The sequence below is a fragment of the Ursus americanus genome, chromosome 33 (assembly GCF_024610735.1).
Source record: "Ursus americanus isolate L20-20 chromosome 33, mUrsAme1.1.p, whole genome shotgun sequence".
Lineage (NCBI taxonomy): Eukaryota > Metazoa > Chordata > Mammalia > Carnivora > Ursidae > Ursus > Ursus americanus.
In genome coordinates, this window is record NC_142159.1 from 941,915 (window position 1) to 968,321 (window position 26,407).

The 26,407-nt window shown below is 57.4% G+C and overlaps 1 protein-coding gene and 1 pseudogene across 1 annotated transcript in view; both read right to left on the reverse strand.

The window, feature by feature from the left end:
- The window catches only part of LOC123776110 (bone morphogenetic protein 8B), a 35,974-nt gene extending 9,937 nt beyond the window's left edge, over positions 1 to 26,037 (reverse strand). The window contains exons 1-6 of the mRNA XM_045771904.2: positions 25,704 to 26,037; positions 11,881 to 12,070; positions 11,337 to 11,485; positions 3,012 to 3,206; positions 2,147 to 2,226; positions 1,478 to 1,588 (exon numbers count right to left, since the gene is read on the reverse strand). Coding sequence (XP_045627860.1) covers positions 1,478 to 1,588; positions 2,147 to 2,226; positions 3,012 to 3,206; positions 11,337 to 11,485; positions 11,881 to 12,070; positions 25,704 to 26,037 — 1,059 coding nt within the window. The remainder of the gene's footprint in view (positions 1 to 1,477; positions 1,589 to 2,146; positions 2,227 to 3,011; positions 3,207 to 11,336; positions 11,486 to 11,880; positions 12,071 to 25,703) is intronic.
- On the reverse strand, positions 7,651 to 10,196 carry LOC123776123 (succinyl-CoA:3-ketoacid coenzyme A transferase 2, mitochondrial-like; annotated as a pseudogene).
- Positions 26,038 to 26,407: the final 370 nt, after the last annotated feature.

A 26,407-nucleotide genomic window follows, 5' to 3' on the forward strand; every position in this document is an offset into this window, starting at 1 on the left:
GAGTAGGGAGAGGGGAAGGGAAAGAAAAGGAAGAAACCAGGGCACCTGGCTGGCGCCGTTGGTGGAGCATGGGACTCCTGAGCTTGGGGTCATGACTTCGAACCCCATGTTGGGTGCAGAGATTACTTAAAAAACAAAACCAGTAGATCAGATCAAGGAAACCAGGAACTAGTTCTTTGAAAAGATCAATAAAACTGATAAACTTTTAGTCAGGCTCAAAAAAAAAAAAAAAAAAAGAGAGGACTCAAAATCGGAGGTGAAAGGAGAAATAACACCACAGAAATATAAAGATCGTAAAAGAACATTATGAAAATTATATGCCAACAAATTGGACAATCTATAAGAAATGAATACATTCCTAGAAACATATAATCTACCAAAACTGAAGCAGGAAGAAAGAAAAGTGGAACAGACCAACGACCAACAATGAAGTTGAATCAGTAATAAAAACCTCCCCAAAGCAAAAGTCCAGATGGCTTCCCAGGTGAATTCTACCAAACACTTAGAGAGGCGCTACACCTATTCTCAAACTCTTCCGAAAACAAGAGTGGAAGCAAAGCTTCCAAGTTCATTCTACCAGGCCAGCATTACCCTGATACCAAAACCAGACAGACACCACAAGTAAGGGAACGACAGGCCAGTATTGCTGATGAACACAGATGCAAAATCCTCAACAAAATAGGAGCAAACTCCAACAATACATTCAAGAATCCTTCACGATGATCAAGTGGGATTTCCTCCCGGGATGCGACGGTTGTTCAATACTCACCATCAGTCTGATACATCGATAACAGAAAGGGCTAAAACCATATAATCATTTCAGTAGATTTTGCAGCCTGCGGAGGAACCCCGGCCACAGCACGGGAAGCCGACCGGCTGTGGAAAGCGCAAGGGCCGCGGAGCCAGGGAAGAGCGCCAGCGGGGAGGTGAACAGAAGGGGAGGCCGAAGCCCAGCAGCTCCGCAGGGCACACCTGTGACCCTCCCTGCACACACACGCGGCGGGCGGCTGAACGCAGTGCGCGTCACTCACCCCACGTACATCGCGTCCCGGGAGCCGAGCACGCCGCGCGCACGGTGATGTGTGTGTTCAGAGCACACGGGTCCCCAGGAGGGACGCACGTCCGTTACGTGTGTGCCGTGTGTCTGCCCGTGAGCAAGCATGTCTTGTAAATCTGGGTGCCCACATCCTGTCTGTGAAGGCCTTACACGTGCGTGTGCAGTGCACAGAGGTGGGTGTGCGCCAGCAGGCAGGGTAAGGTGGGTGGATGCGGGTTCGGGCGCATAGGAGTCCACACATCCAGCACGGCCATACAGTGACTGCTTTCCGGACAGGCGCGGCTGTCACCGCTCGTGCATGCAGGGAAGGTTCTGGGCAGAGAGAGCCCCCCGACCCCCCGGCAGGGGCTTCCATCCACCCGGTTGTGCTAGAGCCCCTCTCCCCGTGGGTCCGGCCCGGCCGGCCGACGCAGTACTGACCAGGGACTGCAGGATGGCGTGGTTGGTGGCGTTCATGCACGAGTCCAGCGGGAACGAGCACTCCCCCTCACAGTAATAGGCTGAGTAGCCTTGGGGGGCGATGACCCAGTCCTGGGGGGTAATGGGAGAAGGTGAGTCCCATCCAGATGCCCCCTCCTGAGCCCCTGAATCTAGCACCTGGCACAGGATGGCACAGGGCTGCCCCTGACCCTCCCCCAGCCCCAGGCCAGTCCGCCAGCCCTAGGGTCCCTCCAGGCAGGCTCCCCCCAGAGGCCGGGCACCACCGGGAGACCCTCAGCAGGCGGGGCCGGGCACAGCTCTGCCCCCTCACGTGCAGTCGGCACCGGGCATCGTCCTCCCCGCCTGCGCCCACCGCCCACGACCCCTAGAGCTACAGGCCCAGCACACGTGTGCACACGGCCCGGCCTCCGTTTCCCTGTTGCAGATCTGACGCGTTAGGGCTGAGGATTCGGACTATCCCTGTTTTCATGGCTTTTACCAAAAAGCACCTTCTCACAATAAAAGTAAGACATTCTCCCTTCAGAAAACACAGAAGCTAATGCAGGAGAAAATTAGAATCACCCGTAACTCTGCCTCCTCCTGGAGCTACCCTTAGGATCTCCGGGTGGGGACTGTCATTTAAGGAGGGGGAGGACACTCAGAAATTACCAGCCAGCCGAGGTCCTGGAAGCTGACGTAGAGCTCATGCCGCCGGCAAACCTGTCGGCCGTCGGCGCCGTGCACGTCATCTGCGGGGACAGAGGGGGTCTTTTCTGGGGTTCCTGCTCCGGGTGGCTACCACAGGGAGCTCCAGGGCGGGGACACCCCACTGGGCACATTTGTTGAACAAATGAATGAAGTAAAACTTGTGCATTTGGTGTCACAAAGCCCATCCTGCAGCTCTGCAGGTGCCGCGACCCAGCTCGATTGAGAATCTTCCATGGCTCCAGGTGGCTCCCGATAGCAAGAGTAACCCTGCACTCAGCCCAGCCTCCCCTGACTTCCAACCTGTGACCCCCGATGCTCCGATACACAGCCCAGGGGACCCTGAGCCATCAGGTGGCTCCTCTTTTTCTGCAGAGACACCTCCTGACCTCACCCCAGCGCCCCTGCCACACCCACTCCACGGAGGCCAAAGGGCTGACATTCCATGGAGGAAAGGAGGGCAGGAGGTCAGGGCAGGCCCATCCCTGATCCTGAGGGGCTCAGTGTGGTGGGGAGACGTTCACATGAACAACTGCGGATCCTCGGGGTTCCCAGGCAGACCTGAGAGCCACCAGTGCCTGGAGGAAGGGGCACCTGGTGCTGACAGAGACTTCTAGAAAAAGCCCTGGTGAGCCAGGGGAGGGCTGAGTAGGCGCTTCTGGGTGGCAGGGACGGAGAGGGCAGTGGCTGGTCCTCAGGACACAGGAGGCAAAAGAGGGTGTCAGGAAAGTGCTGGGGGTGACCACAGGCTTGGTCCTACGGAGGGCCCAGAGGGTTCTGTCCCCCGAGCTGTCCTTGGGCCCAGTCCCGGGCCCGCCCCGGACCTCACCAAAGATCCCTGGAAGTCTGTTCGCGTGCGGCAGCTCGTTGGTTTTCTTCGGTGGCCTCCTCTTCAGGGGCCTGGCTGCCCGAGGGGCTCGGACAGGACTGGGGCTCGCCCTGAAAAAAGTGACCAGGAAAGGCTGCTTGGAGCGCGGCGCCCGTTGCCCCAGCAGACCGGCCAGGCCAGGATCCACGCTGTGCCCTGGGACGGAGAGAGGAGAGAGGGTGGTCACTCGCGGGCAGGGACTGAGCACGGGGCACAGAGGGGACACTTTTGCCAGAGCCTGCATGGGCCCTGGCGCACAGAGGCGGTGGGCCTCAGTTTCCCCATCTGGAGACCTGAGGGAGACAGGGGAGGGGGCCTTGCCAACACAGGGTCGTCATTCGTGACAATGAAGACTGCCATCTGTGTGGCCCTTCACAGGTTCGAGCGACTCCCACTCATGACCTCGTGCATCTCCACAGTAAACCTGGACAGCATGCTTCTCGGGAAAACTTCGGAGCCACACTGCCAGCGGCGCACAGAACCATGGTTCCCACCTCCATCTGAGGGCTCTGAGGCCCGAGTTCTCCTGCCCACCCCATATTTTCAGGGGACTCGATGGATTCGTGCCCCAGTGGATGGGAGCAGCTGCCAGGGCATAGCGAGGGCTTGTTCTGCCCGGCACTGCCAAGAGCAGGGCCCTAAGTGTCCCCTGATGCCCACACACAGGACACCGGGGGCAGCAGGGAAGACACCTGGCCAAAGTCCCAGAGCTGGGGTTCAGCCCACATCTATCTTATTCCAGACCCCAAGTTCTTATTCACCTAAGGCGTTAACCCCAGGTTTGTGGGTCAAAAAAGAGAGAAAAGGCTGTGGGCAGGGACACATGGGGGCCTCTGGCTAGGAAGAGGGATGCCCATGAAAATAGGATCTGCTTCAAGATGCTTCAAGATGAGGATGCCTTAAGAAACACTCATGACCCCTCGAAATGTCAACTCCAATAAAACTTTCTATACCTCTTTTTATTTCCAAATGACCCCTGATTTTTTAAAGATTTATTTATTGGGGCGCCTGGGTGGCGCAGTCGTTAAGCGTCTGCTTTCAGCTCAGGGCATGATCCTGGTGTTGTGGGATCGAGCCCCACATCAGGCTCCTCTGCTGGGAGCCTGCTTCTTCCTCTCCCACTCCCCCTGCCTGTGTTCCCTCTCTCATTGGCTGTCTCTCTGTCAAATAAATAAATAAAATCTTTTTAAAAAATTATTTATTTATTTGAGGGAAGGAGAAGCAGAGGGCAAGGGAGAGAGAATCTCAAGCAGACTCCCCGCTGAGCATAGTGACCGAGGCAGGGCTCAATCCCATGACCTTGAGATCACGACCTTGGCTGAAACCAAGAGTTGGCTGCCCAACTGACTGAGCCACCCAGGCTCCCCGCCTCCTGATTTTTTAATTGTCAAAGTAATACAATAGCAATTGTAACGTTTGAGGGAAAAAAATCACTCAGAAGTCTCTCCATACTCCCAACACAGCATTTTCGCCGTTCTGGCATATTTTCATGTCAACTGAAGTTTTACACAATGGTGACCGTGTCTGTATTTTTTCCAACTTTTTCACACAAACGTGTTCGCTACTGTTAAAATGTCTCCACTATGAGCATTTCAAATGTATAAAATTCCTTTGAGAAAATACACCAAATTAATATTTAGATATTAGCTTCAGTTTAAACGCATTGGTTATTTCCTCACTTTCATTCTAAAGATGAGAATGCCACAGACCCCTTCATTTTCTCTTCCTGTGGAATTTTTTAAATGACAGGAGATGATTACTAACTCAATTTTATGTTTTGTAACACACAATGCCAACTGTTCCCCTCCGTGTCCCCTCAATGTGGCCACCCTGACATGCACACACACACATATGTATAGAAACATGCATTTGTCATACAGTATACAGACGTCCACATATACAAATACCTATGTTTGTGCCATTAGTGGGTCTATTATGATTCACTGGGATACACCACAGGTCAAGGGCACTGCCTGCGCCACCCACAGTCCTGCTCAGCTGGTCAAGGTCAGCCCTTAAACAGCTGTGCTGTAGGCCCGTGTCCTTGGGCCACGCTGATTGAACAACAAATCAATCCAGAGACTAAACTCTGACCTATGACATCACCTGCCACACACAACTGCACCAGACCCATCAGAGGCTCCGCTGGGGAACGATCCTGCTGGGACAGGAGGTCTTCAGCTCAGGAGCTAACACTGGAAGGAGCCCAGAGAGAAGCCATTCGGGAGAGTTTGGGTCATAGCAAGTCGGTCATGAGGAAGCAGCAGAACCACGAGGACACAGAGCCACAAGACAAGTACAAGCCCTGCGAGCAGAGGGGCAGGGCCAGTGAGGCCACGAGGAGCCCAGAGTGGACGGAGCACGAGGGTGACCGTCGTCTGCATGGCACTAGAGTGCAACTTCACGATCCTGGGCGGCTGGGCAGCCCTCTACCCCTGTGGGTGCCGCTGTCCTGTCCCTGTTCCCTGGAGAGAACTGTCCACTGAGGAGCCAGGGAGGGCGATCTGTCACCTGAGGCTGTGCTCACTGTTGGCTTTCCTTGTGTACCCATCTGATCAAGGATCGTCCTGAGGTCTCCCGGGGGCAGAGAATGGGCTGCATGGAAGGCCCGAGCTGTCTAGGTGCTCGGGCCCTAGGCTGCCCTGCTCTGGAAGGCTGCTTTCTAGAAAGGCAGAGGTGGGAGCCTCTGGGGCCCAGGGTCCCTGCCTCTATACCCGACCTTGTGGGGGTGCTGGTGGGCATGCTGTCCCCTTTGCACTTGATGGGGTGTGTGCATCAGGCCTTGAGAATGTGGGCCACATTGTGGCTTTTCCCCTTTGGCCCAGATGGAATATGCTGCTTCTCCCGGCCAGGGGGGGCCCATGAGACCTCCAGCCTCACCCCACTTCTCAGTCTGCTCCATCGGCACCCAGAAATCTCAGCAGCTCACCTGCTCCATCTGTCCCTGGGCAGGTGCTCAAGGCCTAATTCACACCCCTACCCAACTGGGCCAGGCCAGGATCACTCCCGCCTCTCGAGAGCCCCAGGCCTCCTCCTGCTCGATACCACCTGACTCTTCCCCACAGACCTGGCCCCACCTCAGCTTGCGGTCCTGGGTGTGACCCTGGTGCCAGGCTGAAGGAAATGACAGTGCCTGGCTGAAACCTCGGACAATCCCAGCTGTGGACCAGGTCTGCTTTTGTCCTTTTGGCTAGGTTACTTCATCATGTGAGAATGAGGAACTCCACTCTCCTCCTCCTTCCTACCATCTTACACACCTCTCACCGTCTGCTCCTGAAAAGCTCTGCCTGTCCCACGGCTGCTGGAAACCTGACCCCCAGGGCCGAACAGGTCCCCTCCCCAGAAGCCCCAAAGAGCCCCACTATCCACCCACTTGATGGCCTTCCACTCCACCCCCAACCTGGTCATGGTCCCTAGCCACCTACCCCCCCACCCCCCGGATGCCCCCTCAGGGAGCGGTGTCTCTGTCCCTCTGTTCCAGGATCTGGCCCTTCTTTCAGGGCAAGGGCCCAAGGAGGCCTCCCTGAAAGGCCTTCCTTCACCAGCTGCAACCCCCAGTTCTTGCCCACGTGCTCCTGATGGGTGTGTGTCCCCTCGAGAGCGACACTGAGAACGTGCGTCGTGCTCCGTGTCAGGCTTTGTTTTTACCATCACACGCACACACACATTTGGGCACTCACGCACACATATGAACTCATTTTGTTCTTTTAAGGCTGTGAGGCTGTGGGTTCAGGATGAAACACCTCACGGCCTATCTTGTGCTGTAAGGGAGTAGTGACGACAGGCTGGTCTAGTGCTCCGCGACGGGCAGAAAGGGTCTGAGTGTCCTGGGCGACACAGGAACCCCATGCCTGAAGATGAGAAAAACTGTAAGCCTGTCTTAGGTTTCTAGAACCCCGTCCTACCACAAGCCGCCGCCTTGGACAGCATACAGGGGACTGCTTATCTACAGAGGAACCTCTCTCCCCGCCCTATCACTGCATTACCAGTGCTCTGGCCCAGCCAGACAGCCTCGCTGTCCTTCCAAACACATCTATTTAGCTACGGGAAGGAGGCCGTGCAGGGAGAAGGAGGGGAGGCTACAGAATTTAGCCACAAGATGAAAGGCCCCAGAGGAAAAGTCAGAGGGGCTGCAGGAAGACAAGCTCACGCAGACAGCATTCCTCAGGTCACCATGCGTGTTTATGCTTGTGTATTTTTCACGGTACTGGCAAAGTGGGGCCTTGGGTATACTGGGGTGGTCACTCCTTCCTCATCATCCCCCCCGCATCTCATGGCTCATTCACGAGGGGAGCCCCTTCTGTGAAAGCCATCCTGTGGGGACATCTGAGCCACACAGAATTTGATGTAAACAGCACAGTGAGGAGGACGTCCGAGCGCCCAACGATGGTACCAGACCAATCTCAGGGCGCACAGAACATACAAGATAAATGGCTATGTTCTCCTTTGAGTTTTAATTAAAGCCATCTCCCTCTTGAGAGAATAGTCTGTCTGGTGGTAGGAAAACTGGTCAGACGGCCAGCGCCTTGGACAGAGATGATCGGACCTCCTGTGGGTTCAAATGAAACCCACCCTCTGTGACCAGGGCTTCCTTCCCGGGTCAGGCTGCCACCTGCTGTGTGGGTCTGAGGTTCGGTGACATGCTGAAGGGGCTGCCTGTGCTCTTTTTGACGTCGTCCACCGTCAGGCCATGCCAGAGCTCCATCAGCGTCAGGCCTTTCTTCTTGTGCACGTCGAACATGGCCTTCTCGGGGTGATTCGGTCCGCACAGCACTTCCCGGGCAGCAGCAGGCTGCATCTCTCCAGGATTTTGGGTTCCTTGTCCTTGGCGCGGTGCTACACGGTGACCAGCACTCTTGTCTTGACGCTGGACACCAAGTCCATGGCTCCCCCCATGCCTTTCACCTGCTTTCCGGGGACCATCCGGTTAGCCAGGTCACCGTGCTGGGAATCCTGCATGGCTCGAGCATGGCGGGTGCAGGTGTCCCCCTCGAATTATGGCAGACGAGTCATCGCTGGAGAAAGAACAGCCCCGGGAAGATGGTGACCGTCTGCTCGCCCGCGCTGCTGAGATCTGCATCCGCCTCCTCTTGTAATGGAAACGGACGCAAGCCCAGGAGCCCCCTCTCACTGCCCGGATGTAGCTGTGGGGCTGCTGGCCGGGAGGGGGTTCCTGTGCCCAAACTGGCGCACGTGCCGTCCTCGAATTCAGGAGCCACCGTGTGAGGATGCGGGCCTTGAGGTCACCCACAGACCTGGCTTTTCACCTTCCTCCGTCCGCACCGTTAGACGCTCAATTCTTTTCTCATATTTTCCCCCTGGATTACGCAGTCCACACAAATGTTAGGAACGTGGACGTCTTCGGGGGCAAACGTCCCCACGTCCACAGTTTCTTCCACGCCCAGCGCTGAGGATTCTGCGGCTTTGTACGTGGGCCCATTGAAATTCCTGGGGCTTCCTCTGAAAATGACGTTCCTGTGCGGTGGGCCTTCCACACTTTCACCAAAGCAAAACCAGCCGTGACCGGCTGCTCCAGAAGACAGCGGTCCCGTGAAACTCCCTCCTCTCGGGGCTGGCTCATGATAGCCATGTGGCCGCCGGGCACGTGCCTGATGGGGCACCTCCCTCCTGCACCAGGGTCCCCTAGGCCGTGGGCGGGTAGAACACGGGCACCCCGGTGCCCCCACAGCAACAGGGTGCCCTGGGGCGGCAGCTCCAGCTCGCCCAACAGGAACTGGTGCTCGCACAGCGCGTTCGTTCTCCCCCACGTAGGGGCCGACGATGCGGGGGGACCTGCCTGGTCTCCAGGAAAAGGCCCAGCCCAAAGTCGTCCGCCCCCACGGTGCTGCTGCCCACGGTCAAGTCCTTGCTGTGCGCCCTGGGCAGCGCCTTCACCAGGTTCTCTGGAATTCCAGAGCCCAAAGCCGCCGACCGTGATCTTGGCCCTGTCGGAGAGGTCTTTCGCGCCCTCCACGGGACCCGTGTAGACTCCGGAGCAGGCACGAGCGCTGGTGGCCAGGCCACGCACACAGCCCTCGGCCTCGGCCAGCACGGGCTCTGAGTGGCTAGTGGGGACGCAGCGCCCTAGGGCCACCGTGAGCTGCCAGAGGGTCGCCTGAGTGCACTCCGCCTCCAGGCTCTGGCCCCCCTGCCCCGTCACAGAGCAGGGAGGGCATGCGGGGCGGGGACACGGGGACCACGTGGCCCCCCACGCCCTGGCCCCTCCACGCTCTGAGGGGCTCTGGAAGCGCCGCACCTCCCGGCCCAGGCGACCCAACCCTGCGGGCCGACGGGGAAGGAGCGATGCCCACAGAGGCCCCACGGCGGCGTCTCTGAGGGGAAGACCGACCCTGGGCGCTCAGGTTGGCGGGAAGGCCGCCCGTCTCCAGTCCAAAACCCCAGCGGGCGGGAGAGATCCTTGCATAGTCCCTTCTGGGCAGCCCTCTCCATGTGGGAGGCCCCAGGGTTCTAGGCCATCCCCTTCCTTCTCCATCGACACCCCCTTCCTGGGTGACCTGCTCCGGTCCCATGGTTCTCAGTCCACTTAGAAGTCAGTGCTTCCCACACCTGTGACTCCAGCACCCACCTGTCCCAACTGACACTCCAGCTGGACGTCAACCAGGACTCTCAATAACACTGCGGCCAAAAAGGACTCTTGGTTTGCTCCCTCAAGCCGGCCCCTCCTCGACTTTTACTCAGGCAGGAAAAAAAGATTCTATTAAAAATGGCCACTGGCTCAATGCATGTTTTCCATGAGTCCTCCTCTCTCCACTTTTCTCCATTTCCGCGGCTACCAGCAAGCACCTGTCTGCTCCCCCTGTAGGCTTGTCTCCTGGGCCTGACTTTGCTCTTGTCCCCCCAGACTACTGTCCCCGCTGATGTCGGGATGGGCCTATGTTGGATCCATATGGTGAGTTTTTATTTTACGATAGCTGACGTCTACAGAAAAACCGCAAGGACAGTGCAGAGAGTTCCCGGACACCCAGGGCCCGTTTCCCCGAGAAATGCTAACGTTGAAGTTAGCGCCGTGCACTTGTCACAACTAATGAACCAACACTGGCGTCTGACGACAAGCTAAACACGATGTATTCGGATCTCACTGTCCTTTTTCCCCTCCAGGGCCTCATCCTGGCCCCCACGTGGCATTCCGTTGTCGCAGCTGCTTAGGCGCCTCTGGGCTGCTGTCAGACTTTGTCTTGGACGACCTGGACGATGTCGAGAAGTACTTGTTGGGCGGTCTGTAGCACGTCCTTCCATTTGGGTTTGTCTCATGTTTCTCTCACGGTTGACGGGGTTCGGGGTTTGGGGGGGAAGACCACGAGATGAAGGGCCCTTCCCATCCATCACGTCAAGGGGACACGACGTACAGGACGTCCCTGTGAGACCTGATCACCTGCTGCGGTGGGGCAGGCAGCTTTCTCCTCTGTGAACTCACGTCCCCCACCCCGTCCCCACTGCACTTTCGAGAAGCCTAAGTCACTAAGCGTAGTCACACCGAGGGTGAGTGATGCCCTCCTCGAGGGGCTGTCTCAGAGGGCTCTTCTCTAAAAACCTGACTCAGATCCTGTCGTCCTCCACTGCTGCGTAGTACAGGGAGCTGCCCTCGACACTCCGACACCGGGCCTGGGTTCGCCCACGCTCAGAATGTGCCCTGCAGCTCTCAGTCTCCTCTCCCACCTGGCCCGGCCCGTCCAGCCCCGGCCACAGGGCCGCTGCTGTAGCTCAGATCCGCCCATCCTGTGCCCACCCTCGGCCTCTCCCTTCCCGCTCCACTGCCTGCAACACCGGAGGCTCTCCCCCAGCTACCTGGGACAAGAATGAAGGTGTGAACCCTCATTCGACAGAGGAGGACACTGAGGCTTGGAAGGTAAGTACCCTGCCAAGGTCACCGGGTTAGAGCACTGCAGAGCTGGGATTCAAACCCGGGCCTCTCTGATCTGAGTCTGAGGGTATAACCACCTTCTCTCGGCCCTGCCCAGTGCGGAAACGCCCCACGTACACAACTGCTCTTGGGAAGGGACAGCATGGACTCCCTCTTAGCGACTGAAATATTGGTTCTGCAAAAGGAGAGGAGGGAGACTGTCATGGTAGGGGAACTCCTGCTGTGGGAACTTCACCCTCTGTGCCCTGCTGAGTCCCCAAAGTAGGTAGGGGATTATCACCCCAGCCACTGGGCTGAGAGAGGCCAGGCCTCCAGGGCCAAATGAGGTGGCTGCAGCTGGCTCTGTGCCAGCAGCGTCGGAGGAACCCCCAGGAGAAGGACTGCTGCCCAACCCTGAGCCTTACCGTCTTCCGTTTCCACAAAGAGGCGGAGCCCCAGGTCCTTGTTCCGGCTCAAGAACCAGCGGTCACTGGCTGCTGTCACGTCTAGCACCAGCCAGCCCTCGTCCCCAGCTCGGAGCGTCTGAAGATCCAAAAAGAACAAGTCAGACTCCCTGTGGACACGAAAAAACAATTAACTGAGGGCCGCCACAGCCGCCTTTGAGTTTCCAGTGCCTGCCTAGGGGACCACTCGGGGGCACCTACCCCGCCTGGCTCGGGCTGGCGCCCCGTGTGCCTTCTCTCTGTATCTATGTATGAAGGTGTTACTGGGCCCAGTGCGGATGTGGAAACTGAGGCTCGGGAGCTCAGTGACCCGCCCAAGGTCCCACAGCAGGGCAGGGACTTGCAGCAGGACCGACGCTGGGCCTCTCCCCACAGTGACACGAGGCCTCGGCCAAGTATCCTTCTGCCTCTGAGAGCGTGCTCCCCAGGGAGCTCCCCTTCTGTCCTCTGGCAAGTGTCCCCTCCCCGGCCAGGCTTCCTCGGGAGGCGGGTGCAGGGTAGGCACCTGTTGGACTGCTCCCTGACCACCTGGAACACGCTGACGTGCAGGGTCCTGTTGAGCAGGTGGGCGCTGGCCAGCTTGTAAATCCGGAACTCAGCGGCTGTGACCGCCTCGCCCTCTGGGATCTGGGTCAGGTCGAAGCGGAACTCCTTCCAGTGGGGCTCCTGGTGGCCCAGGGTGCGGTCACGCTCCACTGCAAGACACAGCGGGGCCCCCGGTCACTTGTGCTCTGGGCAGAGCCAGGGGAGCTGGGGGCCCGGGCAGCCTGGGTGGGGATGGCTCCCTCCTCTGCAAAGGGGCTTGCTCCCAGGCTCTGCCTCCTGGGTGCTGAGAGGGCGCGACAGGGCTTGTGCTGAGGTGTCCAGCACAGGGCCCGGCACGCCGTGGTGCCAGCAAGAGCAGCCTCCGCTTCTGGCCCCCAAACCCCAAACCCAGCCTGCCCCGCCCACCCCCGCTGGCTCTGGGACCCAAGTATGAGACAGAGGGCAGGTCCCTCCTCTGGGAAGACTGACATCAGACCCAAGGCAGAAAAGGGCTACGGGGGCGGGCAGTTCTGAGGCCGGGGCTGTCCAGAGTCTGCCGATGTGCGTGCAGGGGAGTCTGGGGGAGAGGGAGGGTTTGCAGCTGACACTGGGGCTGGGCCTGCAGGGGTGAGCGTGGTTGTGCCACCACGTCAAGGGAGGGCAATGCAGAGGAAGGGGCCAGCCTGAACCAAGGCCTAGGGGTGAGGAACAGACGGCACAGGCAGGGGAACAACACCCATAAACACAGCAAAGGACGAAAGGATGGCCGGTCCTGTTTGGTGACAAGGTGAAGGAGGAAGAAGGGTCAGAGGGAGACCTGGAAAGGAACAAGAAGGAGCAAGGTAGCAGTGACAGCTCCTGGTGACACCTGGTCAGGTCCCGGAGAAGCTGGACGGTCCCACGATGGGGTGGGATCTGAGCCGGCTTCCCAGGGGAGGCGCCACCTGAACTGGCCTTGAAGGATGGGACAGAGTCCTGTCGGGTGGAGAGGGTGGCAGGGAAGCCATTCTAGGCAGAGGGGACCTCGGAGGCACAGGTGTGCAGTGCGGGGCGTCCACAGGTCAGCGCTGTGGGGGACTGGCCATGAGTCTGGCTGTGGTCTGACTCTGGAGGGCTGGAATTCCGGTCTAGGAGCCCGGGCTGTGCCTCTGGCCAGTGGGGTTCAGGGTTCTGGGCAGCAGGGGCACGATGTGGTTTTGGGGGGGTGGAAGATACGCAGGGAGGGGAAGGTGATGCACAGGCTGGAGGGGGAGCCCAGGCAGGCCGGTGGCGGGGCTGGTCTGTCTGGGCAGGAGGCTGGGGTGGCGAGTCAATCCCACATCTCCCCCGCTGCCCGGAAATGCCCAGGACAGTATATTTAGTACCGTCTCACTTTAGCCTCTTGCCACTTTCAAATGCCGCAAATCTGTGTTTCCGGAAAGCAGGGGTGGGAGCCGCCCAGCACCTTCCCCAAAACCCAACACTGAGATTTTAATGACATGTCTGTGAGTCTTTTTAAAAACTCTCTCTCTGGCTACTGGGCTCAGTGACCACAAGTCACCAGGCTGTGGCGGAGGCGGATGTGGGGAGCGCTTCCTGTCCTCGCGGTGGGGACCGTGTCCAGCGAGGGACAGGCCAACAGCTGGGCTGGGCGGGTCCGGTGGACACACATGTTGACAGGAGAAGATGGGCTTTTCCTCCCCAGACCACGGAGGAGAAGGAATAAGATGTCCACCCTCCGACAAGGTGCAGGACACGCAGTGCAGGCACGGCCGGGAGCCAGGAGCCGCAGAGGCCGCGACGCCGGGTGGCAGCCGTGTCCTGACACGCGGAAAGCGTGGAGGGCAGGGCTCTGGACCCGCACCAGGGATGCGTGCCATGAACACTGACACACGCGTCCCCTCCTCCCTACAGACACACACACACGCACAGCTTTGGTGGCAATTTCTGTGGACTCAGGGACTGCACGGACCACCTCTGTTCCGTGGCCGTGTAAAATCCCGGACGTGCAGGACGCCACGGGTCTAGGCCGCTGGCTGTGACAGGGTGTGGCCCAGAGAGTGAAGGAGGGTGGCTCAGTCACGCCTTTCACCCGACTCTTCTCGGAGCATCCAACCGGATCCGCGAACACGGATCTGCTCCCAGGGCTGTGGGGCTGACCAGCGGGTTGTGGGGCGGCGGGCAATCTCAGGCCGCAGCCCTGCCGCTGATTCCCTGTCGGATCTGGGGGCCGAGGAACAACCCACGAACCCGCCAGCTCCACGGGAGGACCACGTTCTGCGGCCTCCCTCCCTTGCTGACCTGGGTGCGGGGTCAGGAGACCCCTGTGCACCTGAACTGACCCCGGTTCCAAGCTTCCACCCAGTAGCTCAGCACAGGCAACTGCCCACCCTGGCTGTTCCAGGCAAGTTCTAGAACGTGGCACGTTTTAGGAAAGGGATGCTTTTCATCAGAAATTAGTAAACCTTCCCGGGCTGCAGCATTACACACGACGCAACTGTAACTGGCCAACGGGGAGCCCCCCCCCCACCCTGTGCTGGAGCCGTGTGGGTGTACAGCTTTCCAGCAGTTGGTTCTGTGTATTAGAAATGGGGCAGAGGGAGCAGGAATCGTAAGCAGGCTCATGCTGGATCTCACAACCCCAGGATCATGACCCAAGCCAAATTCAAGAGTCTTCACTGACTTAACTGACTGAGCCAACCAGGTGCCCCAGAAACAGTATTTCTCAAAAGCTGGTGTTGAGGACTAGCAGCTGTTAGGATCTGGATTTGCCCCACAGTAGCTCCTGGACCGGCTGCCCCTGCTTTTGCCACTAACACAGCATCGAGAAGTATAGGTGCTCTGGCCTGTAGCTGGGGCTTCTGGTCCCAGCCCTGACCCTACTGGTGACCAGATACTTTAACTGGCCTCAGTCTCCTCATCTGCGAAGTGGGGATACTAGGAGCCTTTCCACAGAGGGGCCTGAAAGGGCTTTGGGAGGGGCGGGCATTATCAGGTAGGTAGGAACGATGGCCATTCCATAGGAGTAGGAGTTGGAAAGGGGTGCTGGCCTCCAATTTCCTCACTTCATCCCTGTATCAAAGTGAAAACATCCTGCCAGCACCATAGAACCTTCATGTGGGAATCTCAAGAGCCAAGGGGGAGAAAAGGGAGACCTTCAATTTTCTTTTTCTAAATAAAAGTATGGAATGAAAGGTTATGTAACATAAAAATGTACTAGGGGCTCCTGGGTGGCTCAGCTGATAAGTGTCTGCCTTCATCTCAGGTCATGATCCCAGGATCCTGGGATCGAACCCCGCATCGGGCTCCCTGGTTGGTGGGAAGTCTGCTTCTCCCTCTCCCACTCCCCCTGCTTGTGTTCCCTCTCTCGCTGTCTCTCTCTGTCCAATAAATAAATAAAATCTTAAATATATTATTTATATATATTTATATATAACAAAATTCATCTGAAAGGCATTTGGATGGTTTCCTTTTCACCTGCTTGACCTTCGTCAAGGCATCTGATCCTCTGGGCCTCAGTATTCACATCTGCAGAATGACCAATTGATACAGGGTCCAATGAAACTGCAAAAGGCCATGTTTGCTACTGTCGTAGGTACTTGCATGTGGTCCAGCAAATGCTTCTAACAGATTACACAGGAGCCTTTCCTTCTTAGTGCACCTTCATGCCGACCCTCCACTTCCCCAAGGCCTGGAATCGCCCAACGATGCCCGGGCTCGGAGAGGCAGCCCCTCAGCACCACCACTGCGGCTGCTCTGGCTCAGGCACAAAACAGAAACTGACCCTTTGTGAAAGTGCTGAAGATTCCAGAACATCAGTGCTCTGAAGACCGAGGTCACCACACACTTTTTTTTTTTTTTTAAAGATTTTATTTATTTATTTGACACAGAGAGAGACAGCCAGCGAGAGAGGGAACACAAGCAGGGGAGCGGGAGAGGAAGCAGGCTCCCAGCAGAAGAGCCTGATGTGGGGCTCAATCCCAGAACGCTGGGATCACGCCCTGAGCCAAAGGCAGACGCTTAACGACTGCGCCACCCAGGCGCCCCCACCACACACTTTTATACACACAGAGATGGAACCCAGGGATCCTGACCCCCGTCTGCGCTGCTCCACTACATCAGGCTGACCTCCACCTTCTGACGTTGAAAGGACGGCATAAAAGTCCGTCTGGAATTGGCCTGTTGCTGCCTCCCACCCTTCCCCACCCCCATTGTTGATAGTCCGCAGAGGGAATTTATGGGAAAGGCCAAGGTCTGTACAACGTGACTTCTTGGGTTTTCCCAGGAAATTCTTTTTTTTTTTTTTTTTTGCTACCGCGTATGGGGTTGGGAAGTTCATTTCCCAGTCCCCTGGCAGATTTGGCCAGGCTGAAGGAGCAGTGGGTGCTCCCTGCCTGGCCTGTGTTCTGGATCCTGGCCATCTGAGCTATGTCCTGCCAGGAATCCTCTCTCTGAGGTGGCCCTGGGGGGACCACTGATGCCTGGGGCAAGATTTCTGGGTAGTCAATTATTTCCCCCATCTGCAACATCTGGGGGTGAGGATTCCTAATATGGGGGGGGGTCCCATAACTTCACCTTTGGGCATATGGAAAGGACTCCTGACTATACATGCTCAGGAGGCTTCTAAAACTCAGTTTTCCCATTCATTTTCCCTGGAGACACCCAGGAAATTAATTCATTTACTCCTACACATTTGAAAGCAGAGCTTCCTGTATGCACGTCACTATGGAGGCACTGGGGACACAGAGCGGCCCGTGCCCCCACGGACATTATGGAGTTTGCAGTGCGTGGGGAAGCCAGGTAGCAAACAAGGTGATTGTACGTGAGCGGCTATGAAGGATGTCAAGGGAGGGGCGGGAATGGGGATAATGCAGGAAGGGTGTGTGGGAGTCACTTTAAGCTTTTAACTTTATTTTGAGATAATTTTTTTTTTAAGATTTTATTTATTTATTTGACAGAGATAGAGGCAGCCAGCGAGAAAGGGAACACAAGCAGGGGGAGTGGGAGAGGAAGAAGCAGGCTCATAGTGGAGGAGCCTGACGTGGGGCTCGATCCCGTAACGCCAGGATCACGCCCTGAGCCGAAGGCAGACGCTTAACCACTGTGCCACTCAGGCGCCCCTGAGATAATTTTAGGTGATTTAGATTTGGAGAAAAGTCTTTGCACAAATAGTACAGAGACATCCCCTATACTCTTTACCCAGCTTCCCCTAATGATAACATCATACGTAACCAAACCACAGCATAATTATCAAAACCACGAAACTGATATTGGTGCAAGGCTATTTACTACAGTCTTTCCCAGAATTCTGCCAGGTTTTCCACTATTCATTTCGTGAATGTTCTCGACTTCCATCCAGGGTCCCACATCACATTTAGCTGTTAGGTCTCCTGGGTCTCCTCTGATCTGTAACAATTGTTAAGTCTTTCCTTTTCTTTCATGACACTGACACTTTTATTTACTTTTTTTAAAAGAGTTTATTTATTTATTCGACAGAGATAGAGACAGCCAGCGAGAGAGGGAACACAAGCAGGGGGAGTGGGAGAGGAAGAAGCAGGCTCATAGCAGAGGAGCCTGATGTGGGGCTTGATCCCATAACGCCGGGATCACACCCTGAGCCGAAGGCAGACGCTTAATGACTGAGCCACCCAGGCGCCCCTTTAATCTTTAAATTTTTTTAAAGTAGCCTCCATGGCCAACATGAAGCTTGAACTCACGACCCTGAGATCAAAACCTGTGCTGAGATCAAGAGTCAGATGCTTAACGACTGAGCCACGCAGGCCCCCAGGACACAGACCCTTTTCAAGAGCACTGGGCAGTTATTTTGTAGCATGACCCCCATGTCAGTTTATCTGATATTTTCCATTAGACTGAAGTACGGATTTTGGAGACAAATATGCGCGTCAAATTGGACAACGTGGTGGTATTATTCCTAGTGATATTAACGGGGTCCTTGATTAAGGTGTTGTCCGGGGCCTCAAAGAGGCTCTGTGACCTGGAAGAATCTGATTAAACTCAACAGTTGTCGATGCTACGATAGTCCATGACCCTGTGAGGGGGGTCGGAAGCCACCTGTGGTTTTTAGCAGCCAACAGAGGCTCTTGACAGCCGGCTCCATCGAGACACCTGGGCTTGGCAGAGCACGGGCCCACCACCAGGGACAGACAACGCACCACTGTTTCCACAGGTACCTTATTTTCTACAAAGCGCCACGTGGGGAAGCAGTCAGAGTTTACTTTCTCTACTCCATGACTGTGGCTCCAGGAAAATAAACACTCACAGGACTCCTGGCCTTCTCCTCCATCCTCTTTCCACATTTGCTTATGGGTAAGGATGCTGCGTGCCGGAGACGTCCTTGACCGCCGCGGCCGCTGACTACATCCTGCCTTTCTGCCTCTGAGGATCTGCACCCACCGCTCACGGGCTTGACCACCAGATGCCACACCCTGAGCCCAGCGGCCCAACACCAACAATGGCTTTGGATATTTTTGTGACTTGGACAAAATTTAAGGGTATCCTGGTGATCTAAATCTGTCTTGTTTCTGACCAAAAAGACTTCAAAAGACATCCTCTCCCTTTAGCTCAGAGTGGCTGTTAAGAGAATAGACTCTCCCGACTTGTCTGCCCTCAAACCCTTCACAGCCCCACGGGGCCCCCAGGAGGAGCCCAAGCTCTGGTTCCAGACCCCCCCGAGCTGGGCCAGCCCAACCTCACGGCCTCCTGGGCCTTCTGGCTGCAAACGCCTCTTCCCTCCCCCGGAGGCCCTCCCCAAAGCGCCCTCTCCTGAGTCGCCCTCATCCTGCCATGTCTAATGGCTACTTTCCTCTCAGTCCAGCTCTCCAGGCCCCTTGTGCTCCTCTGACCCCGCACAGATCAGCCTGCTGGCCTCTCCCTTTCCCCTGCCCCCGGGGTCCTATCTCTGGTTCGTGTGCCCCTCTGGACGGTGAGCAATTGCGGGCAGGACCGCACCCTGTGGGGCGGAAACGGGAGGCTCTCAGTGGACTCCCCTTGAGCTCCTTTTGTCCTGGGGGCCCAGAGAGGGACGTGTCTGCAGGTTCCTCCCGAGCTCCCCGGGACAGTGGGGCAGCCTGCTGGGCTGGGAACGGCTTCCAGAGCACAGCGGGTCTCCACCAGAAGCCCTCACGTTTTCACTTGGCTGTGGGACTGGCCCTGTCTCATGGCCAGGCTGCTGAGGTGGACGGCAGGCTCCCCAGGGTCCCAGAGGCAGACGCGCTGGCCCCGTCCGCTGAGTCCTGCTAGTGACAAGGCTCAGGGGCCCCCTTCAGACCTAAAGCAAGACCCAGGTCTCCGTGGCCGGTGAGAGGCCGGGGGGAGCTGCAGAACTGATCACCTACCAATTCTGCATCTGAAGGGCTTCTTCCTCCCACCCAGAAATCTCGGTGCTGCCCAGAGGAGGCCAAGGCTTCATTTCTAAGGTATTTTTAGTCAGTCTTCATTACTGACTCTTTTTGAGAGCTGCTTCCATAAATGGCTCTGCACTCATGATCGCCGGTCCAGGCCTCAGACGGCTTTAGACCCCAAATTAAAAGGGAACACCCGCACACTCCGCCACATCAAGTCGGTCAAGGCCAAAAATAGATCCAAGGAGACTGAGCAAGGATACGATTCCCCAGTGCAAATCCGGGGAAAGAACTGAACGGTGGGAGTTTTCCAGGAAGATGTGGTCACAGTGACACATCCCTCTCACAGGGGTTCCCATGAGGAGGTGGACCGGGTGTACCTCCCTGCCCTGGGCCTCAGCGCCGGAGGAGCCCCCATCAGTGGGCAGGGGTGGGCACATTCTTTCAGACTTAAAGACCATGTGAAATGAGTGGCCCTAGATTCCCTCGAGGTGGCGATACTGGGAAGGGGCGTCACCTGTCAGTGAGGTCCCCCACCCCCCAGAATGCGTGCTGAAGCCGCCTTCCTCCAGGCAGGGCCCTGGGAGGACTGGAGGTCCCAGGGAAGCGTCCAGGGAGATGCCGCATCCATGGTCGGCTCCAGAAAGACAGGGAGGGCGGGCTGTGCTCTGCCCCAGCCGACCAGGCCCGGGCTCCTGCCCCGCGCTCAGCCCCGGCCTCCCGCTGGGTTCCTCCTCCCTTCACCTTGCAGGCCTGCCCCCAACACCTGCCACACGGGGGCTGGGGGGATGTCAGATCCGGCCCCTGTTCTCAGGTTGTTCATGGTTTCTCAGGGAGCAGGAGAAAGAGGGGCAAGACGTGGCCCTGAATGAGGCGGGCAGAAAGTGACTCAAATGCTAAGAGAAATACACACGACGGGGGATGGGACTTCCAGCACAGAAGGAGCCTATCTTTTCAGGAGTAGTTGCGGTGGAAACAGTCAGACTTCTGGAAACTTCTGCCCACCCCTTTTTAAAGTAGAAATGGAAGTGAGGATATTGTATGCAGAGGGTTCAAAATGAGCAGAGGAACAAGCAGGGCGTAATAGCCCTCAGTGAGTAAGCTCCTGCCACGTGACAAGCATCTAGCCAGCCCCACTGCGCGTTTCGCCTAGTTCCGCACAGGTGAGGAAATGAGGCTCCAAAACTTTAAAAAGCACCTGCGTAACATGTCCCAGCTCCCAAGTGGCAGAGTTGGAATTAGAACGCGGGTTTACAGGAGCCGCATCCACACGCGCATGCTCACAGCACCTCGACTCATAACCCAAAACCAGAAACCACCCAAACGCCCATTAATAAAAACGGATAAATGCATATACTTGTGGAACGCAATACAACTCAATTATAAAAAAAGAACTATGTGGGTGCTTGGCTGGCTGAATCAGAAGAGCATCTGACTCTTGATTTGATCTGAGGGTTGTGGGTTCGAGCCCCACACTGGGTGTGGAGATGACTTAAAAAAAAACACTTAAAAAATAACTACAGAGACAATGATAATAAGCATGAATCTCAAAAAAACTATGTTGAGTGAAACACTAGGCCTAAGAGCACACACTGTATGATGCCAGGTGTAGGAAGCTCAAGGACGGGTGACAGGAGTGCACTGTGACAGATGTCAGGAAGTGGGTGCCTGAGGGTGATGGGCTGCTGGGAAAAGGATCCCCTAGGGCACCCATGTCACGTGCTACTATATGGTCTGAATGGTGTATATTGAGCATGTCTTATTTTTGTAACCCCAAACCAATAAAGACACTTTAAATAGGATTCTCTTCACAACATACATTCAAGACAGTCCAATTCAGCAACACTTAACGCACCTAATGACGGGCCAGGCCCCCACCCGGGCGGAGAGGCGGCTTCTATATAGAAGAGCACAGGAGACAGGGAGCAGACCTGCTGGGTGACCTTGGGAAAATCACCTAACTTCTCTGAGCTACACTCTTTCCCAAAACATAGATGTGACCGTAATTGTGATGCGAATGAAGGCACAGACCTGCAGGTTCTGGGCACGTAGTCCTCACCAGGCATCATCTCACACGGTCCCCGAACAGCCCCGCAGGCTGGGTACCACGAGTGCCTCCATTTGACGGAGGAAGAAACTGAGGCTCCCAGAGGTGGACTGGAAGGCCCAGATCACACAGCAGGTGGTTGCATCAGGATGCAGACTCGGTCTGAGTCCCAGGTCAGAACTCCCCACCCAGGTCCGGTCTGCCCTCCCACTGTCCGTCCGCTCCTGGTTTCCAGATGGGGGTGTCACTGTCTGGACCACTTGACAACCCTCTCCGTGGTTATGCATTTATTATTTGCTCCCCGTAGATGGCCGGCTCCGTGAGGGCAGGGACTTGGTTAGGCTCACTGTCATACCCCAGTAACCAGAACTGTGCCTGGCACGACTATTTGTCGAGAGAATTCACAAACAATGAAAGAATTCCCTAGTAAAGAACCAAAGAGGGACGCCTGGGTGGCTCAGTCTGTCGAGCGTCTGGCCTTCAGCTCAGGTCACAATCCCAGGGTCCTGGGATCCCGAGTCCCACATCAGGCTCCTCGCTCAGCGGGGAGCCCGCTTCTCCCTCTGCCTTCTCTGCCTGCCACCCCCTGCTTGTGCTTATGCTGACAAGCAAATAAATAAAATCTTTAAAAAAAAAGGGGTTTTTTATTTTTTATTATTTTTATTTTTTTTAAAAGATTTTATTTATTTATTCGACAGAGATAGAGACAGCCAGCGAGAGAGGGAACACAAGCAGGGGGAGTGGGAGAGGAAGAAGCAGGCTCATAGCGGAGGAGCCTGATGTGGGGCTCGATCCCATAACGCTGGGATCACGCCCTGAGCCGAAGGCAGACGCTTAACCGCTGTGTCACCCAGGCGCCCCTAAAAAAAGGTTTCTTTTAAATAGAGAAAAAGAAAAAAGAACCAAGGAAAGTGACTGTGGGCTCATGGAGACCAAGGTCACAGGGCTGAGGAGGACGCGGGCCAGGTCCCTCATTTCCACTCAGTCCTGCCGCTCCCAAGCCCAACACCTCAGGTCAACACCCCCGTCCTCGGCTGCCCGAGGCACGGGAATAAGTCTGGTCAGAGAAGGGCCGGGACAACAGTGAAGACGGTTCCATGCATTTCTGGCTAGACCTCTGCCTGCAGGGCTGTTTGTGCCTCAGTTTCTCAACCCTGAACATGGCACCTGCTGCTCCTCTGACTCCAGGTGGAGAAGGCCAAGAGGAACATGCAGAGTTGGTCCTTCCGGCCTCACTCCCCCCTTATCAGGGGCAGGGCTGGCCCGAGGTGCCCGAGGTAGAGCCAGTCAGACCCACGCTCCGGCCCAGGGGACGGGGTGGTGCTGTGACGAGCTGTCTCCAACACAGAGCCAGGGGGTCAGGGCTGGGAGGCCCCTTGTTTTCTGACACCATGGCTGTGGACTGGACGAGAAAACAGAGGCCCAGGGAGGGAAGGGAGGTTCTCGGGACAGGAACGAGTCAGTGGCGGGTCCAGGCGGTATAAGAAGGGGAGGTTGCCTCCCAGCTCAGGGCTCTCCTCTCCCTGAGCACAGGGGACACCGAGGACAGACCCTGTCAGCTCCACGTGGCTATCGGCCCCCACTACCGTGTCCTGACCAAGGGGAGCCGAGAGTGTAGAGTCTGAGACTGACTGACAGGCCGGGCAGGGGCCCCAGCTCTGACCCCAGCCCTGGCCTCCCTACAGACACAGTCAGCCATGACACGGGCTTCCTAAAGCATCTGCCTGGGCACAGAGGCCCGACCTGTGGGCCGGAGGCCTGGGACAGGCCCGTGCTCTCTGGGTCCCACAGGCTGCCGTGGACGGTCAGGGGCCTGGCAGGTACCGGCTCTGGCTTCTCAGGAGCCAGATGAGGCCAAGAGGAGAGGTGGAGCTGGAGGCACAGGGACAGGAGCCCGGGCGTGGGCGCTGGTACCGCGGCGACTCTGCCATTAGACTCCATGGAGGTTCAAGGGCCTGGGGCCTGGGCCTTCAACAAGCAAAGAATCCTGCTAGGTGTCTAACCCCCCGCCCTGCCCCTACAGCCTAGGTAATTACCAGTTAAAACCACTCAAACCGAAAGAGTTCTAGTGCAATTAGTACATCAGAATAAAGAAGGCCCTTCTGACAGCGGCTGGGCCCGCCCACAGGCCGGGCTTCCACCGAACAAAGATCTGCTTGTTAATCCCACAGCATCAGAGGCCTTAGATCTTAATGCAACACGCACAGACAGCGTGGGAAGAAGGCGGCATCTGGAATCCACAGGCCCTGGATGATGTCATGGATGGGCTGTGTGGCCCTGGGCTGGCCATTTAACCTCTCTGAGCCCATGGAACTGGCTTGGAAAACAGTTTACATGTTACTACATGGAGGAAACAAGGACCCTTCAGGCTATAGAACTTCAAGGGCTAGTTTTTATTCTAAAAATAGGTATAGACGCCTTTTGATTGGCTTTTAAAATCTGTGTCTGGGTTGCACGTAAGAAGTGTGGGACATTCCCAACACACCCATCCAAGGCTGGGCAGCAGCTGGGTCAGCAGGGACCAGCCCAGGTGCACCTACAAGAGGGCTGATTTTCTGCTCCTCCCATCTATCAACCAATCACACAATAACCTTGACGATGCCTTGATCTCTAGGAGCCCCACTGAACAAGGAGGAATCTGTGGCTCCAAGAGGGCAAGAGACTTGCCTAAGGTCACACAGCAGAGGCAGGAGAGGAATCAGATTTGTCTGAGCTAAGGGCGCTGCTTGATTCACAGTAACAGCTCCCACCAAGGCTGTGCACGCCTTCACCCAGGGGATGCTGGGGAAGCAGGACATTGGCTGGGCAGTGACTCACTCTAATGGATGTTGCCCTAAGGGTCATTCTCAGGATGACTGTGTCCACAACCCCTCTTGGTTCTGAGCCCAGGTCAGCTTGTCCTGAGGACAGGGCTCCGGCCTCAGTTTCACACATGGTCTCTTTTGTCCCGAGTCCCCTACCTTGCCCTTAACCAAGTAGGTGGCATTCAGAGCACACTGACCAAGTCCTATGCCTGGCACCTGGCTCTCAGCAGAGGTTAACAGCCACTTCCTGCTGCTCACTCCTCACCTCAGCCACCCACCAGCTCTGGGGTGTGGGGGACAGAGGTCTCTTTGGCTGTCCACTCTGCCTGCCCTAGTAGAGGAAGCAAATGGCTGAAAACCCCACAAAACCTGCTGCTGCCCCATCCCCTGGGTTTCTCTGCCTAAACCCCTCTGGAAGCTCTCTCCACCCTGAAAGCCTGCCCTCCTGACAGAAATATCACCTCCTTGAGGCCTGGATGTAGGACCAAACAACCTGGGCCTGTCTTGACTGGGCCATGGAGAGGCTGTGCTATCCTGGGCATGACACTGCCTCTCGGAGCCTCACTGTCCTCATCTGGGAGATGGGGATGAATATCATGTCTGTTCCCAGGGTTGTGGGGAGGGGAAGGGTGATGCTGTAGGTGAAGGGATGCTGGTGGCCTTGGCAAGGGTCCTGTCCCCACCTCAGTCTGAGCTGCAGTCCCTGAATCCCCAGATCCAGTGGGGTGTCTGTTCCAGCCCGGACCCCTGACCCTCACTGGCCACAGACAGGAAGCAAAGCGGATAGAGGACATTCACGACTGTAGATTAAAGAGCATTTAGTAATGGGAAAGACAACTTCAAGTACTCTAACCACAAATGGCTCCAAGACTTGGAGAAAAATTTCTGCAGAAAAGAAAGGCTGGGCTTTGTGTGGGAGAATGACGAGGGTCCAAGGGGCCTGCTGGTCCTTTCACAGGCCTGGACACTCACTGCACGCCAGCCATGTGCCAGGTGCTAGGCCCAGGGTGACGAGACGACCGACTGGCCCACTGAGCTCAGAGTCTACTCCTTCCCCACCCGCTGCCCTGACAGCCACACCCTCACCTACAGGAGCTGGGGCTCTGGCCAGGGAACAGGCAGCTGTGCACTCACGACATCTGGGTTCTCGGCTCAGGTCACTTTGATGATGTGACCGGGGCTTTCCACACTGAACTTTGGCCTTCTCTCCAGTACCGCCCTTATCACTGTGACAGCATCCCGGCCTGTTTACTCATCTGTCTCCCCAGGACCAGACTGTCTTCCTGGCACTGCCCGGTCCACCAGACAGGAGATGATTCCTACCCCTGGGTGTGTTCGGGAGCGGGACATCCTTGGGACTCACATTCACGCCTCTGCCCCTGCGGGTCCCACAGCCCACGAGGCCCACAGCCCTTGGACTTGGCGGCCCTGAGCTCCACACTTCCCACCCCTCTGTGGGGGCGTGGCCACAAACAGCGGGCACCTGTTCGCGGCAGGGGCGCGCACTGGTCAAGGCGGGGCGCGCACTGGCCAAGGCGCCGGGTCTCTCCACCCGATGGGAGGGCCGTACGGTCACCGGGGCCCCGGACGCCCACCCGGCGGCCGCACTCACCCATGTTGACGAAGCTCATGACCAGGTCGGCGCGGCCCTGGGGCCGCTCCGGGGGGCCGCCGTCCTCGTCGTCGTCGTCGGCCATGGCGTGGTACAGGTCCAGCATGAAGAGCGGCGCCGACGCGGGCAGCCGGGCGGCGGCGGGCGGCGCGCGGGGCCGGGGCCGTCCGGGCAGCCCCAGCACCGCCAGGATCTCGCGCTGCATGTCGCGGCGCTCCCGCGGGCCCAGGCGGCGGGCCGGGCAGCCGGCCGGGGGGCGCGGGCCGGGGCCGCCGCCGCTCAGCGCGCACAGCGCCAGGCCCACGAGCCACAGCGGCCCGGGGCGCGCGGCCATTGGCGGGCCGGGCGGGCGCTCAGCGGGCGCGCATCCGCTCCGCGGCCCAGCCGAGCCCGGGGCCGCCCCGACGGCGAGTGGCCGGCGAGGCTCGGGCTCGGCGGCTCGGGGCGGGTTTGCCGGCGGCCGCGACGCTGTCTCCGCTCGCCTCCCGCGCGGCACCTGCTGGGCTCTGGGCGGCGTGGACGAGGCCTCTGCCGCCTCACGGCAGGAGCTCCTCCGGGGCCCGGGGTCCGGCGGCCAACGTGTCTGTGGCCGCCGTACCGACAGACGGCTGCTGCCGAGGCCGGCTCAGAGGCAGGGGCGGCGGGCGAGCTCCCGTAGGCGCTGCGGGCGGCGCAGACCCGCGGACGCCTCTTCGGTGGGACCG